The sequence below is a fragment of the Sminthopsis crassicaudata genome, chromosome 1 (genome assembly GCF_048593235.1).
Source record: "Sminthopsis crassicaudata isolate SCR6 chromosome 1, ASM4859323v1, whole genome shotgun sequence".
In the NCBI taxonomy this organism is placed as follows: Eukaryota; Metazoa; Chordata; class Mammalia; order Dasyuromorphia; family Dasyuridae; genus Sminthopsis; species Sminthopsis crassicaudata.
In genome coordinates this window covers 24,268,278-24,284,329 of record NC_133617.1, presented here as the reverse complement: position 1 = coordinate 24,284,329, position 16,052 = coordinate 24,268,278, and the positions used below count along the sequence as shown (strand labels likewise).

Here is a 16,052-nt window from a genome sequence, read left to right as displayed (position 1 = left end):
CAGCCCTGAATTCAGGAAGACCTGAGTTCAAATCTGGTCTCAGACACTTAACACTTCCTAGCTGTGTGACCCTGGGCAAGTCACTTAACCCCAGCGGGGGGCGGGGGGGGAGTTTATTTGAAACATCGGGTTGGGGAGGTGGAAGTTTTCCTTTTTTTCTTTTTTTGATAGTATTTTATTTTTTCCAAATACATATAAAGAGAGATTCATCTTTGCAAAACCTTGTATTCCAAATTTTTCTCCTTCTCTTCCTCCTGCCCCCTCCTAAAGATAGCAAACAATCCAATATAGATTAAACAAGAGCAATTTTTCTAAACACATTTCCACGTTCATCGTGTGGTGCAAGAAAATCAGAACAACAATAACAAACATGAGAAAGAAAAAAAAAAGCAAACAACAATAAAAGGTGAAAATACTATGCTTCAATTCATATTCAGTCCCCATAATCTTCTTTCTGGATGTGGAAGGCTCTCTCCATCACAAGTCTATTGGAACTGGCCAAAATCGCCTCGTTGTTGAAAAGAGCCACATCCGTCAGAATTCATTGTCACATCATCTTCTTGCTGTGTTCCATGATCTCCTGGTTCTGCTCATTTCACTTAGCATCAGTTCATGTAAGTGTCTCCTGGTCTCTCTGAAATCAGCCTGAAAAGAAGCTTTTCAACAGTCACAATAGGCTAGCTAGGAAAGGGAAGGAATTGGGAACACATCTTAGAACCGGGAAAGAAATTGTGAATGTGTTCTGGAAAAGCCAATTCCGTGAAGATAATGAAGATCATGTTTATCATGTGATGGCAAGTGTAACAATGCCAGTGATAACATTTCTATACTGTGTGCTGGACACCATGCTAAGCCCTGTACCAATATTATCTCATTTGATCCTTATAGCAGCCCTGGAAGTTAGACGCTGTTATAATCTGCATTTGGAAGTTGAGGAAACTCTAGGATATACTATATTTAATATGTATGGGAATGCCTGCCATCTAGGGGAGGGGGTGGAGGGAAGGAGGGGAAAAACTCGGAACAGAAGGGAGTACAAGGGATAGTGTTGTAAAAAAAAAAAAAAAAAATACCTATGTATATGTACTGTCAAAGAAAATGTTATAATTATAAAAATTAATTTAAAAAAAGGAAGTTGAGGAAACTGAGGCAGACAGAGGTGAAGTGAGTGGGCCAGCATCTCATAGTTAGGAAATGCATGAGGCTGGATTTGCATTTGTGTCTTCCTCACTCTGTACCACTTAGCTGCTTCATTATAGCTAACATATTATATACATCCCCATACATATACACATTTGTAGTATCTTAAAGTTTGCAAACTCTCTCTATATTATCCCATTTAATCTATATTATCCCATTTAATCCTGATGCAATTCAGTTGCACCCTACCTGTCAAACTTATTTGTTCCAGATGCTGGAATATACAAATAGCACACTATTCGAGCCCTGTTCTCACAGAGTTTAATGTTCGATTTTAAAAGAGGGGAATGTCTGGTGCTTTCTTAGAAACAGCAATGACTTCCTGGGGTATCACTTAAAAAATGTGAAATTACACATATCTAAAGCTAAATCGGATTGCTTGCTGTCTTGGGAAGGGGGAAGGTAAATGAGGGAGGGAGATCTGGAATACAGTCTTGCAAAAATGAGTCTTGAAAACTATCTTTATATGTATTTGGAAAATAAAATACCATTGAAAAAAAATTTAAATCAGAAATGACCTTTTTAATGTGAAAAACAAGCCCCCATTGGACCATAATTGTGCTTCCCAAATTGCATTAGAGTAAAAATCCATAAAACTGTCCAGATATTACAGCATCCAAATGAAGGCCAAATGTAGGGGGAAAAATTGTTTTCTTTTTTAAAAAAAAGTGATTCAATTTGACTAATTTTCAACATTAATTAAAATAGGGGAGGACCTTTTCTGGAAATGTTATGCTTGATAATTAAGAAGCAAAAAACAAAAAACAAAAAACCCTCCAGGTTTCCAAAGCACTCTCCTGATACCTGGCCAGGATTCTTCACTCTACTTTTCAGATGAGGAGACGGGTTCTTGGAGGTGAGCTCACTTGCCCATCACCTACCAGTGAAGGCTTAAGGTAGTGGTCCTCAAACTTTTTAAATGGGAGCCAGTTCACTGTCCCTCAGACTTTTGGAGGGCCGGACTATAGTAAAAACAAAAGCTCACACTCTGTCTCCGCCCCTCAGCCCATTTGTCGTAACTCGGCGGCCATATCTGACCCGCAGGCCGTAGTTTGGGAACCCCTGGCCTAAGGAGTGAAATCCAGACCCCATGGCAGGACTGGCTCCATCTGCGGGGTTCTTGTAAGAATTCTATGAGCTGGTAGCATGAGGATTCTTCTCCCCAATTTACAGGTCAGAAAACTGAGGTTCTGAGATTAAATGACTTGCCAGTTAACAGCAGAACCCAGTTTAGAGCCTCAAGCCTTCTTGCTCCCAAATCCATATTTAATATCCTTTTTCCCACTACATCATGCTACTTTTTGAATCTCCTAATTAGTGATTAAATTAATTTCTAGAAAAGCAAGGGGCACCCCCATGTGGAGATGAGGTCTGATGGCGAAGTAGTCATCAGGGAAAAGCCCCGTCCTTGTCCACCGAGCCCAGAGCCAGACTGAGGGACCCGATGGGGATTCTGCACAGCTCTGTCAGATGCAACCTGAGCCCTTTGGTCTAATGGTATCTTTGCTTTTTCCCACTGAGATTAGGACGAGAGAGAATGGATGTGAACTGTGGCAAGAGTGAGTTCAGTGAGGCTTTAGATTAGGAAGGCGCTCAGAATGACCCCATTTCTGAGGCACTGGCAAGCCCCCTGCTTTTTTTCCCCAGCAGGAATAGTTTAAGGCAAAAATGGGCCTCTATTTCCACATCAGCCTTCATATTGATAACCTCTCAAATGAAGTCAGTGCTCCGGTGAAGGGAAGCTTATCAGTGGAGGGCCCCCAGCAAAATTAGAGGCAGAGACTGGGGCCTATCTCGGGGACGGCAGCAGGTTGCCAAGGGAACCCTGGAAGAGCTGACATTCTCTACATGACAGTCCTTTCTCCTTACGTTATCTTATTGTTTCTCAGGAAACTTAGGGTCAGGTGCATTGAATTGAATGGCATTTCTTAGGAAATTGATGTTTTTGTGTTGTATTCTTTAAAGTGCTAGGTCTGTTTTCCCAAGGTCCTGTGAAAACTGTAGCACTTAGAGAGTGAATAAATATGCCCATAGACTCAACCCAAGTGAAAATATGCCTTGTTAAATTTTAATAATACACTTCAGTTTCTTAAAGTAGGTTTTTAATATTTCCTTTTTAGGTTGTCTATACTAATCAAACACTATTAGATTTTGAACTTATCATTCAGCACTGAGTCTTCAACGTAGTAGGTGTTTAATTACTTTATTGAATTAATATCCCTAGTAATAATAAACATGTGATGAGGGTTTGTTTGATGTGGGAGAGAGAAAAAGATTTTAAAATATCCTGGTCTTCACCGAATTAGGCCCGTGGTTCTTTAAAATGTGTTGTATTTTTTTAGTTATCTTATTTAAATGAAATCATTTAGGAGGGATCAAAAATGCTACTGAGAGAGGGTTTTAGGACATCTCTTTATGCACCGAAATCAAAAGCTGTAACCACTTATTGTCACTGAAACCAAACTGCATTATGCTTTCATTCCTGTTGTGTTTTTGGTGGGGATTGAGGGTGGGGAGAATCTTTTGTTTTTGAAAGGCTAAATTTGAATGCCTCTCTACTTCATCTCCCCCTCTCTCCTGCATGCTTTTTTGGACAGAAACATAGCTGAAGGTCAGATCCTTAATAAACCAACCACGCCAGAGTCTGAATGGGCTTCAGGTTGGGCGCCAGCTATTCTATCAAATACAATGAACCTTTATTGTCAGATGGGACTTGCCAAGCCAAACCAATGGGAAGAAAGCCCCAAGTTGTCATCTCCAATTAAAGAGTCTCCGAGCTTCCATCTTGCCCTGTTAATGTTACATTGCGGCGTGCTCGTGGCATGGCCTGCTGTCAGAGGGAGCGGGAGCAGGCAAGCTAAATGCTCTGCTGACTCCATCTGTAAGGGTCAGGATAAGTTATTCAGAGCTCGGACGATAGACCCACCCAGAGCGTGCCTCCGTCTCGGTTCCAGCACGTTTTCCTGCCCATCAGATGGATGCGACTCGGTGGGAGTCTTTGGATGGTGCTGGTGTCTTTTGTTTTAATTGGCGGAATAGAGCAGGCTCCTATGGAGTGATTTTCATTAGAGAGGGGCTGGGAGGGGGAGCTTTGGAACGGTACCCCAGCTAGACCATGAATATTAAACATAACACAATTATAGCTTTTGGACCAATTATTTTTCTTTTCAGCAGACTACATTGATGAAACACGAGCTGGATATGTATTTGCGATATCTACCCCAGCTTCTTTTTTGTCCCTGGACGCTGTTCTTTTTGGCACGTTCACACGCCCATTGGCTGCGTTACCTGGGTCCCAGTCCATGGAGAGGATTGAGTCGGTGCCGAAGTGTAGGCTTTACCTAGCTGTCGCAGCTTTGAAGCTGATTATTGTGTTCACCTGAGAATTAGTATCTGGTTGACTGAGCTAGTCCACGTCCTCACCGGTCTATAGGAAAGAAGTTACAACTTTGCCTCTTATATAGTTCTCTCCAGAAATTTTTTCCTTTCCAAGCAACTTATTTTCCTGGGAGCCTGGGGGACCTCCCCTTGTTTTTATTCATTTAAAACCCAATAATGGTATCTTTTGGTTTATTTGTTTATTTTGTTTGGAGTCATTCATACTGCTATCCAAATGAAAAACAGATGGCAAACTCTGAACCTGTGGACAGATTGGCGTTTGCCTTTGTCTCCCTAACTGCCAGATCTCAATTAGGGAACCTCGCTGTCCAGCAGAGTGGCCCTTTACGGAAGCCACTAAGACAGACCTTCATTCACCCAAAGCCCACTCGAGAGGGCTCGGTGCTGCACGTTTCTCTCTTACGTGCTCTGTCTGGCACGTGGGAAATCTGGCTCTACCCTAAATGATCCCGGGCCTAGATTTCTCCGATTCTGCTTGAGAATTTCGTAGGGTCCGGCACCCTGGTCCTGCAGCTTGTCACTGCCACGCCGGCCACTCCCTGCAAAGCACGTTACATGACAGGGAAAACAGCTCTGCTTGGGGCTCAGCTTTGCCTCCTTTTCTCATTTGTTCCTCAGCACGGATCTAGCCGGCCTACAGGTGCTCTGATTCTAAGAAGGTAACGTCGGTAGAATTGTCCCCATTTTGCAGATTGAGAAGCTAAGGCACCGAGGAATGAGGTGGTTATCCATGGTCTCCCAGCTGAGAAGCAGCAGAGCCAAACTGGATGCTGGATTTTCCCAGTGTGCTCTCTCCCCTCCCCCTTTGTTGTTTCTAGAGCTCCCTGTGCTTTTTTTTTTTTTTTTTTTTTTTGCTAAGGCAGTTGGGGTTAAGTGACTTGCTCAAGTTCACACAGTCAGGAAGTGTTAAGTGTCTGAGATTAGATTTGAACTCAGGTCCTCCTGACTTCAGGGCTGGTGCTCTATCCACTACGCCATCTGGCTGCCCCTCCCTGCGTTCTTAAAGTGCAACTGCAGGTGAATTGGCATGGCTTCTACTCATTCAAGAACTCCCCTGAGGAGGAGGCAAAGTCCACCCTGTCCAGTTGGCTCTCTTAGGTTGTGCAAGAGGCGTAATGGGATAGTGGGAGGAAGGGAAACTAAACCTGGAGAGTTACTGCCCATTTATAAGTTTCCTCCTTCCTAAGAGGGAAAGCACATCTTCTTCTTATGGAGGTAATCGCCAACATGCCCGGAGAGGACATGCTGCGGGAAGTGTACGCTGAGACGTGTAGTTTTTAAAGAAGGGAGAGACCAAACCAAGCCTGGCCCTAATGAAGCAGCCTCTTGCTCAGGGTCAGCTGGCAGTCTTTTTGTTTGCTTCTGTGCACCCCTCTGTGTGTGCTCGGGCTGATGATGCTTCCCGATTTCCCAGACATCTGGGGCATCTCGGTGCCCGCTCTGCTTCTCTTTATTAGTCACAAGCAACATTTACATGAACTTCAGCTGGGCACTTCTGCTGCAGGAACCCTTGGATTTTAGAATGGAATTAGGAGTAGTAATTCATCTTCTATTCATGATATACTAAATAATAGAGTTGATTCATTTGACTTGTGCTTCGGTGCCTGAAAAAATATTGTCCTACCAATGGCATTATTGCCCCCGTGCCATTCACGGCTAATTAGCTTACAAGCTGGCTTTTTGAACCCGTGCTAGTCCTTCATGTGTCACCCAGTGCTAAGTTCTCCTTTACCGCCTAAAACAAGCCTGCGGTAGGGACAGGTGCCGCTGAGCCCCAATTAGCAGGTGAAGAAACTGGGACCCTGGGAAGTTCCTGGCCCTGGGTCGCAGATGATGGGAAGGAAGCTTCTCCGACTTGCTCCAAATGCTTAGACTACACTGTTGGGATTGATTTTTGAGTAATTCCATGAATTAAACATTTGTGGGCGGAGGCAGGGAGAGATACATTAACGCGTCTGCGTGCCAGCGCAGTATGCCAGTGTGCCCTCGTGTTTATGCAGAATTCTCTCATCTCCTTTCTCTGAGCGTCTCTAAGTGAGGTAATTCTCTATTTTTCAAAAGTCAAAGCAACAGAATTGATGGTGAGCTTCCCTTCCTGTGTTTCTCTCTCTTTGCTCAGGGTGAGGGTGTATGATCTACGCAGCAGCACGTCCTCGTGCTCGCTCTATGCTCACCAGCTAGGCGTCTCTGCTGTTCAGATGGATGACTGGAAAATTGTCAGTGGAGGCGAGGAAGGCCTGGTTTGTGTCTGGGACCAGCGGATGGGCAACAAGCTGTGGGAGATGCACGCCAGGTAATTGCATTTCTTTGGATGATTTTATTGCCAGAATCTAAGCCCAGGTCATTACAGGCAAATGAACTAAGAATAAATGCTTCTCCTCTACAGCACTCATAGAATTTTAATCCTTTCCCACAACTACCATCCATTCCAAGTTAGTAAAAATGTATTCATTCTTGGGGCAGCTAGGTGATGCAGTGGTTAGAGCAACAGCCCTGAAGTCAGGAGGACCTGAGTTCAAGTCTGATCTCAAGACACTTAACACTTCTAGTTGTATGACCCTGGGCTAGTCACTTAACCCCAATTGCTTCAGCAAAAATAAATAAAACTCACCTGGAAAATTGTAGCGTGCTGTTGTCTCCAGAAGCTGCCGATCGCTCTCTGGGAGAAGATCTGCTGTGTCAACTCAAATCTCTCGGACAGATTCTTCTTGTAAAGAACCGTTGTCTCCACACAGTTGCTGTTAACTCTGGTCCAGAGTAGTGACTTCCCTCTTTTATCCTCCCAGAGAATGGGCGTGGGATAATGCAAGGGCTTCTGGGAAAAATTACTTCAACCAGTGAACTTGCTCCTCCTAAGCATGTAAGCTCTTCCCCAGGAATTCACAAGTAAAAACTCCCAGTAAAGGCCGGAACTAGAGAATTGTCAAGTACCGACTTAGCATTTAGTAAGAACCTAATAGAAAATAACTTGCCTCATCCACAAAAAAAAAAAAAAAAAAAAAAAAAAAAAAAGTACCCTTTTTAAAGGATCCATCTTAAGAAAACAAAGGCTTTTATCTTAGACGTGCTTGGCTTGGGCTGTTAGTGAGGAAATTTGGGATTTGAATGCCAACCTCCATGTGGCACTGGGCAAGAGAACGTGGATGGCCATCTCCAGCTGCTATCTCTGTCTGGGACTTCAGTGCCCCAGGACTGGGAAACATGAGTTCTTTGGTATAGGGGACTCCCTCCCCCTTCTCTGCTAAGTTAAGGTCTCAGAGAAGTGGGTGCCTGGGATGCGAGACGGTCCCCCAGGATCGCTCGGCTAGTGCGCATTACAGATGGGATTTGAATTTGGATCCTCCTGACTCAGAGGCTAACTCTACCCCACTACACCACGCTGCTTCTTGATGTCAGCGGAAGTCCTGCTAGATGGGTTTGGGACAAGAGCGACTTCAGATAGAATTTGTAATTGCAAGAGCATGTCTCAGATTCCTGATGGAGGATTTTGTTCAGAAACCAATGAATAAAAGATTATTTGTGCTGTAATTCTGTCTTCCCAGAAATTAGCTGGAGTCAGGATCACTAAACATCTTTATTCTTGATCTTTTACGGTCAAGGTCAGGGGTTTAGGCCTAGCAGCCTCACACACACCTTCCTCCCTCAAATGCCAGGAGAGACTGAGTCAGCTTCTGAGTCTCACTTCCTCTTCCTCCTCCCACACACGTCACTTCCCCCTCTTTGTCCCACCAATCAAGTCAGCACAGAACAGCTGGGGAGGGTCAACCTTCAAACAAGTTAATAGGGAACTGTCCAATTGGCAATTAGTCTCCCGTGCTCCATTATCCAAGTGCATTGCTCAGTTCTAGCCCTTTACATATTTGGAGGAAAATTCACACAGAAAGTGTTCCAGGAGACTTAAGAAACATTTCCTTTGCCCAGGAAAGTTGGGATTTTGTCCAACTTTTAGACTTGAGTAACCAAGGGGTTGCTAATATCCAGAGTAGTTGTCTGTCTATACCGGGAATAGAAATTGTCTATACCGGGAATAGAAATCATTTCAAGGATTTGAGCAAATTCACAGTAATGGCTGTATAGTAAATTATTAAGGGGATCATAAGAGCAGTAATTAAATTCCTTCTATTTAAAAAAATACCCATGCTTCCCCCAGAGTGTTTCGATAGGTCTGACTGGGTGGGGCACTTCTAAATTTTTTAATGTTTTCATATTCTGCTCTTAATAACTGGGAGTTGAATGGTTGTCACACGTAAACTGTAATCACTAGAATGTGTAAAATGGGATTTCACCTCGGCTTAGGTGTCAGTGACACCTAAGAACCGAAACACAAGCTGGTATTTCCAGTTTTTCTGTCTCTCATAATGGAAGGCCAGATATGGCCTCCACATCCACAATGCACAGCGGTTCTTGCTTCACACAGATACACATGAGAGGAAGGAAGTTTTAACGAGAGAAAGCGGCTGCAGGAGCCCTGGATATGGCAGGCCGGGGTTACACTGGTGTTTTCCATCTCTGGCATAAGAAATCCCCCTTAAGAGTTTCCTTTCTGGAAAGGGAAGCGTTTCTTATGTGATGCACTGATTGCCCACCAGATGGTGCTGGAAGCCACCGAAACTTTCAGTCTTGCCAGAGGAGGACCATAGCTGGAGATGAAGGAGGGCCACTTAGTCCAGCTTCACGTTTCTTTTATTGATGAGGTCACTGAGGCCTGAGAAAGGGAAGTGACATAGCACGTTCAGAGTTCTAGAAGGTGGGATAGGAACCTCGTGGCCATCGTCCCTTCCGGCCACTGCTTGCTTTCCAGAATAATTACCATGATCTGAAGTAGCAGCTTTAGCCCAACCTTTGACCAATAAACTGGTACCTTTAAGAGATCTCTGAAACTGTCCTGGGCCCAGCAGTGTCAGCTCCAGCAATGCCTTTGCCATAATTATAAAAGGCCTTCTTCTTATTTCATTAAGTTTGAGATTTCACAGTTGATGACTTCGGTAGATCTTAGTTTTGCCTTCTCTCTCCTTAATGTCATGGGAGTGGGGTCTCCCAGGAGTCAGTGACTCAGATGAAGCCAGGGTTAAGCCAATGGTTATATCTGTTTGGTGAAACCATCACAGCCTTGATTTCCCTGACTTTTTTTTTTTTTTTTTTTTGGCTGAGGCAATTGGGGTTAAGTGACTTGCCCAGGTTCACACAGCCAGGAAGTGTTAAGTGTCTGAGACCAGATTTGAACTCAGGTCCTCCTGACTTCAGGGCTGGTGCTCTACCCACTGCGCCACCTAGCTGCCTCGTTCGCTGACGCCTTTACAAATGCATTCATCCCATCGCTCTTTGAATCTTCTGCAACAAAAGAGCTGTTACCATCAGAATCAGTTTAGACAGCAGCCCTCTACTCTGCCCTTTTTAGGACCTTTGCTTTGGAGAACTCATCGATGTTCACAAATTCCACCATCCCCTCCTTTATTCCAGATTCTGTCTTAGTAGCCGTGACCTCTCTGTACACATTTCCACCATATAGATATTTTAGACTCAATATGTTTCCAAGACTCATTCTCCTTCCCCTAGAGAAGCTCTTCTTTCTGACCTTCCTCTTTATTCTCCCTGTCATCTGAGCTCCAAACCTGACTCATCCTTTTTTTTCTTTCTCATCTCCCATCCTGTCAATTCTTCCCCTTTAATCTCTCTCTTATCCATCCATTTGTTTCCGTTCTCAGTGCTACCATGCCAGTGCAAGCTCCTATCACTCCACACCGAAAACATTCAATTTAATTTTAAAAATATTTGAATATCTGCCTTAGAATGGAGACATCCTAAAACTGCATTTTTTATTCCCATTCCATCGATGAGAAAACAGGCACAGATTCACATGAACAATCTCTTTCCCCTCAAGATGCTTACTGTCAGAGCACTTGGCTTCTAAGCCTGGCTCTGCCCTCCTACCCCAAAAATTTTGTGGGAATTTGGACCAGTCATTTAACCACGAGCTGCAGTTTTCTCCCATTTATAAAAGAAGGGTTACCTAGACAAGCTCTCCGATTCCTTCTAGCTGTAAGTTGTATACGATGCTATGATAGAGCTGGATAAATGATAAGGTGTGAGCTGGTCTTATTTTAGAGAATATGTTTGCTCAAAAGTTGTCTTCCTGCCCTTGGTCTTCCAGACACCCGGTGCGCCACATCTGGTTTAATACACACAGCCTTATTACGGCCAACATCCCCGATGAGAAGAGCCCCCGGGGGGCCAGCATTCTGGACGATGACTTGACTGCTCACCGAAGGTCAGTTGGCCAGCCTGGCTCGGGTGGGGCTTGCTGGCGAATCTGAATGGTTCCGGGGTAAGAAAGTTCAGGGGCCATTGTGATATAGTGGAAGGGCCACTGATTTCAGCCATTGGAGTTCACATGTAGACTCCACCCCTTAGTAGCTACTGCAAAGGCTTAGCTTTGATACCCAGAGAATGTTTACTTGGTAGAGAGCATCATGTGAAAGTGACTCCAAAGGAATCACTTGGGGACTGCAACCTGCCTGGAAGGCCAGGTACCAGAACGAAGCACCTCCTTGACAGTGAGACCCTTAAACTGCAGATGGGGGAAGATTCTTTGTTTTAAAATTTTTCTCTTGGCCGGTGTTCTCTGCCTTCACTCCTCCTAATGACATGGACACAAATACTCTTCATGTTATGGGGTATCCTAAAGGGGATATGGCAAAGCAGTGTAGGCCGGGGGGAAAGGAAAGACCTTGGATTTCTGTCCACCATCTATTTTCAGAGTCCTGGCTGTCAGAGGAATAACACTGGACAGAATCCTATTTCTAGTTATAACATCTTTTTAAAATCCTAGAATATTAATCATCTGTATCTCTCTCGGTAGTAATGCATTTTTCCCCTCACATCTGCTTTCTCCAGACACCGAGGAATCATCTATGCTTATGAGTTTTCCATGGACCAGTTGGCTCTTGAGAGCATCCTTCCGATTTGCCGTTCGTCCTATGATGAAGTGGCTGGCTACAACTATAACATTGGCCTGGCTGTCCCGTACGATAACATATAGGGCATCTCTCTCCATTGGAACGGAGAGGGCAGGAAGAACGTAGAGCCATTGCTTCTTGTTTAGAACCTGCAGAAACCTCCAGGCCCTGCCAAGCCGACCCCACCGGCACCTGAGCAATAAGTGCTTAGAGGACAAGGGAGGTGGCGTGGAGGGGTCTCACTTGGGCCAGCTCAAGCCCCGGCAATAGCCTTAGAACACCAGAATAAAAAGCTCCCGAGGTGCCGGAAGAACTGAAGCTGAAGGTGTCCATGGGTCTACAGAGAAAGAAAACCAGGCCCTCGAAAAGAGCAGTTGATACACTGAACTTTGGATCCGTTCCAGAGCATCCATTATTTTAGTCCTCTGTGTTATGTCTTCCAGCCTAAGCCAGCAGCTCTGGAAGGATCCGCTCCCCAAAACTGTTTTTCTCAGAATAAAAAATGTATCATTGTAAGGACCTTTTAAAGACACTAAATCTGCTACTAAACTATTTTGTGTATAAGATTAATTTTTCTTTGTAAATAAGCAGCCACACAGTGGGATAACATGGCTGTTTTGTTCAAGAAATGGCCTGGGTTCTCATCTTGTAATTTAGTCCTATAAATTCAGGATACTTTTTATCCTGAAAACAATCAGTTCTACCCCCTGAAGACCTTTTGGCTTTTCAGATGGAGAGAGGCAGACAGAGAGAATGGGAGGAGAGGCAGACAGGGAGGGAGAAATGGAGAGAGGCAGGCAGGAGAGCCAGCTGAGGCCTGGGGCCCACTTCCCACTTTCCCAGCAGGCAGCTGCTCTTGCTCTCATTCAGCACTTTTTTTTTAAGTTTACTCTGAGTTTACTTTCAATCCCAAAGCTTCCATTAGTGTAATACCGTGAAATATTGGAGTGTTGGAGAAATATTAACTCTGTTGGCTGTGGATGGGTTCGATCCCCAGCCGACCTTCCTCTTAGAACATTCAATTCGCCACCATTTTTCTCCCATGCATTGTCTTAATGAGAACTGCAAATGGGTGACTGGGCCAAAGAGATGTCTGTTTTCAAAAAGCAGCCTCCCGTGGCCTTGTGCATTTCATCATTCCCCCAGCTGTGCAGATGAGGAAGGCAGTCACTGACTTGAATGAAATTAGGCAGAATTAGTATTAAAATCAGGCATTTTACTAAAAATTTCAAATGAACCCATTAAAAATGAGTCCCTCTATCAGCAACAGTACTATTAATGACGACTGCTGTTGAAATAATACAAATTTCACCTCTCTCTGACACAATTTCTTCCATTTATTAAAAATCTATCGCAATTAGACGCCACTGACTTGGAGATGGCATCCTAGATGAATAGCCACGTCAGGCCAAAATCGAGCGCTTCGAACAGCCGACCCCTGCCAGGGTTGTCAAGTCATCCACTTTCCCGGCAGGGAAGGAGTCACTTTGCTCTTTGCTGACAATCACTGGCTCCCCTCCTCCGTAATCCAGCATCTGCCCGGCCACTTTGGGAAGCTGGGCTTCCCTTCCCTTTCCTCCTCTCCATCTTCAGTCATTCTTCTCATACATTTTATTCATCTTTGGGCAACTTCCCACATGTAAGTGTCGGCAGGCGATGCTCCGGTTCCTCGTGTTTAGCTTTAATCTATAAATCTTAATTCTGATGAATTCAGCTCTTTCCAGTTCTGGCTACTAAAAACCTCAAGCAGTTTTGCTCATTAAAACTTAATTTTTCATGGCTGTCCTTCAGCTCATAATGGAAGGATTATGCCGCATGCAGAATTTAGTTATGGAAGGCTATAAACATAGGCACCCTCTAAGGGAGGATTTAGCAGAGCTAATGTGATACGGGTTATAGTGAGGGGCAGGTGTTTGTTTCTTAAGCAATGACATTAAAGCCCTGACCCTGGGGTCAGTACCTACCATTTATTACCTTGGTGGTGTTGGGCAAATCAGTAGGCTCCCCTGTGCCTCAGTTTCCTTTTTTGTAAAAAATCTGTGATTTTGAAGATCCATGGCAGCTCTTATTGTATGACCCTGTTATCTCTATGGCCCCTTGCACAAATAAGTTCTATGAACGACTTTCAGAAGATCTCTGACAAAGAGAAGACTCGATATCACTTGGGATGGAAATTCTTGGCCTTTCTGGAAGGGAAAATCTGAGAGGTTTCCAAGGGTGTCCATTGGCCCACGTTTGGAGGCCATCTTTTGTGTTAACATCGAAAACTGCCTCAGTTGGGGGGTCCAGAAGCTTTTTATCTGGCCTGACTGGCCATGCCTTCGGGCCTCTGAGTTGCTCCCTTGTCATAGCCATACATCTAGAGCTTCGCTGCAGCCAGAGAGGGGCAGGCCTCAGATGGGAAGAGCGGCCCCACCACTGGCTGCCTTGACCCAGCTTCTGCTATCAGAATCCTGGTGCACTTTGCACAGGTTCCTGTTTTAAGTGCAAGGTGGCTAAGACCCTCTTGTGTCACACAATGGACTCGCCTTCTCTTTTATTTACTCTCTTTCCAAGAGCAACTGTCCAGATAGTTTTAGTGGCCTCTGCTCTCATTTGATGCCATACTATTTTTGCTTTAGAAGCAAAGACCTACTCTGGCAGGATCAGTCCCCATATCCATGGTGCCCTTTCCCGTGCCAGAAAGGTCGCTGATCCACCCATTCTGTAGGAGGTGGCAGCCTGGAACCCTCTGCCACAGCTCTCTCTGGTTCATCTACCCATTTTACAGATGAAAAAACAGTCCCAGAAGCCAGTTGACTTGCTCAGGTCTCACAGCATTAAATGATAGCCAGGGTTAGATGTGGCCATCTGACTCAAAGTACCAGCAGTCCTTAGTTTCCACTGTATCTATGCAATGAACCCGAGGCCATTGGAACTAGCCGAGGAGACCGCAGCAGTAAGTCTGAGAGTTGCTGCTCCAGCCCACACCATCTGGGCTCCCCAACACACTGTGTTTCCTTCCATCCGGCTCTCTCAGTCACCCTCATGTCCATCACTGTTGCTGCCTTGCTTAACAGGCTGAAGTTCTCAGCATCCGGGCCACGGCTCGAGCCCCATCCTCCAGCACTCATTTGACCTGATGCCGCACCCCAGCCAGCATCCCTGGTAGCTTCTTAAAATGGCATATGTGGAACCAAGGAGAGAAAGGTAGGACTGATGCTTAGGGAAGCTGCCGAAGAGAGATGCTGATTCTTTCCCACTCCACTGTGTTCTCCTTCCCAAGGTCACTGAGTGGGAGGACAGCCTGGGAGGCAGGTGTTTTGCAAAACCCTTGCCAAAGCAACTTGTATTTTTAACTCCCCCAAAGCCTAGTTAAGTCACATTGTGCTGTTCCCAGCACTGCAGATGGGGGGGTTAGAGAGGGGGGTGGAGAGGATGCATTCTCATTCACCCTTATTAACTGTAGTGCAGGTAAGATTGATTTACATGTGGAAAGAGAAGGATCAAGTTAGAAGCAGGCCTGCCTTTCCACTGTGAGGGATAAAAGGATCTTCTGAATTCTGATTCGGTCCAGAAAAATAGAAGTGTTTTATTAAAAGCTAGCAGCCATTCTTTTCTTAAAGGGCAGTCAGTAGTCCGAACCCAAAATCGCTGGTTTCGCTTCATTATAGCATCAATTTATTTATAATTTATGCTCCAAAGGGATTGTAGGCTTAGCCCTGAGTTCCTCCTGTTGGGCTTCCCTCTTTGGTCTTCTCTCTTACACATCCTCCTTTTATAAACACCGAAAATTAATTTGTTTCAGATTGTTGGATTCCTTTGTAGGTTGCCTCTTTTCAGTAATGTGGCAAATTGCTGCTGCTGCTGCTGCTGCTGCTGCTACTACTACTACTACTACTACTACTACCACTATTACTACTACTACCAATAATAGTTTATACCATGCTTCAAAGTTTGCAAATTTTTTAAACTCCATTATCTCATTTGAGCTGCATCCCTGTGAATTAAATACTATAGGTATTTAATACCTAAAAATACTATAGGTATTTAATAGATAGAGGTATTATTATTATTCCCATTTCACAGAAGAGGAAAGTGGCTCAGACAGAAAATGATCTGCCCAGGATCACACAGCTTGTATCAACAGTAGCATTTATTTCTTTTCTTTTTTTTACTTTTAATTTTCAGTTTCAAATTCTCTCCCTCCCTCTAGTCCAGTGGCCCTCAAACTTTTAAAATAGGGAGCCAGTTCACTGTCCCTCAGACTGTTGGAGGGCCGGACTATAGAAAAAACAAAAACTATGAACCTCAGCCCAGTGCCGGAAGTGTGCGTTGCTACAGTGAGTTTAGGTCATATGTCACTTCCGGTCTGATTTTACCTAACCCGGCGGGCCACATAAACGACCTCAGCTGGCCGCATCTGGCCCGCAGTGCCTGTAGTTTGAGGACTCCTGCTATCTCTTTCCCCACCCATTGAAAAGAGAAGCAATATGATATCAGCTATGCATGCAAAAC

The 16,052-nt window shown here is 44.6% G+C and overlaps 1 protein-coding gene across 1 annotated transcript in view; it reads left to right on the top strand.

Moving 5' to 3' along the window:
* Nucleotides 1–12,105, top strand: part of FBXW8 (F-box and WD repeat domain containing 8) — a 114,214-nt gene extending 102,109 nt beyond the window's left edge. Inside the window, exons 9-11 of the mRNA XM_074296808.1 lie at nucleotides 6,719–6,892; nucleotides 10,751–10,867; nucleotides 11,494–12,105. Of these exons, the coding sequence (XP_074152909.1) occupies nucleotides 6,719–6,892; nucleotides 10,751–10,867; nucleotides 11,494–11,638 (436 nt within the window). The 3' untranslated portion in view covers nucleotides 11,639–12,105. The remainder of the gene's footprint in view (nucleotides 1–6,718; nucleotides 6,893–10,750; nucleotides 10,868–11,493) is intronic.
* Nucleotides 12,106–16,052: the final 3,947 nt, after the last annotated feature.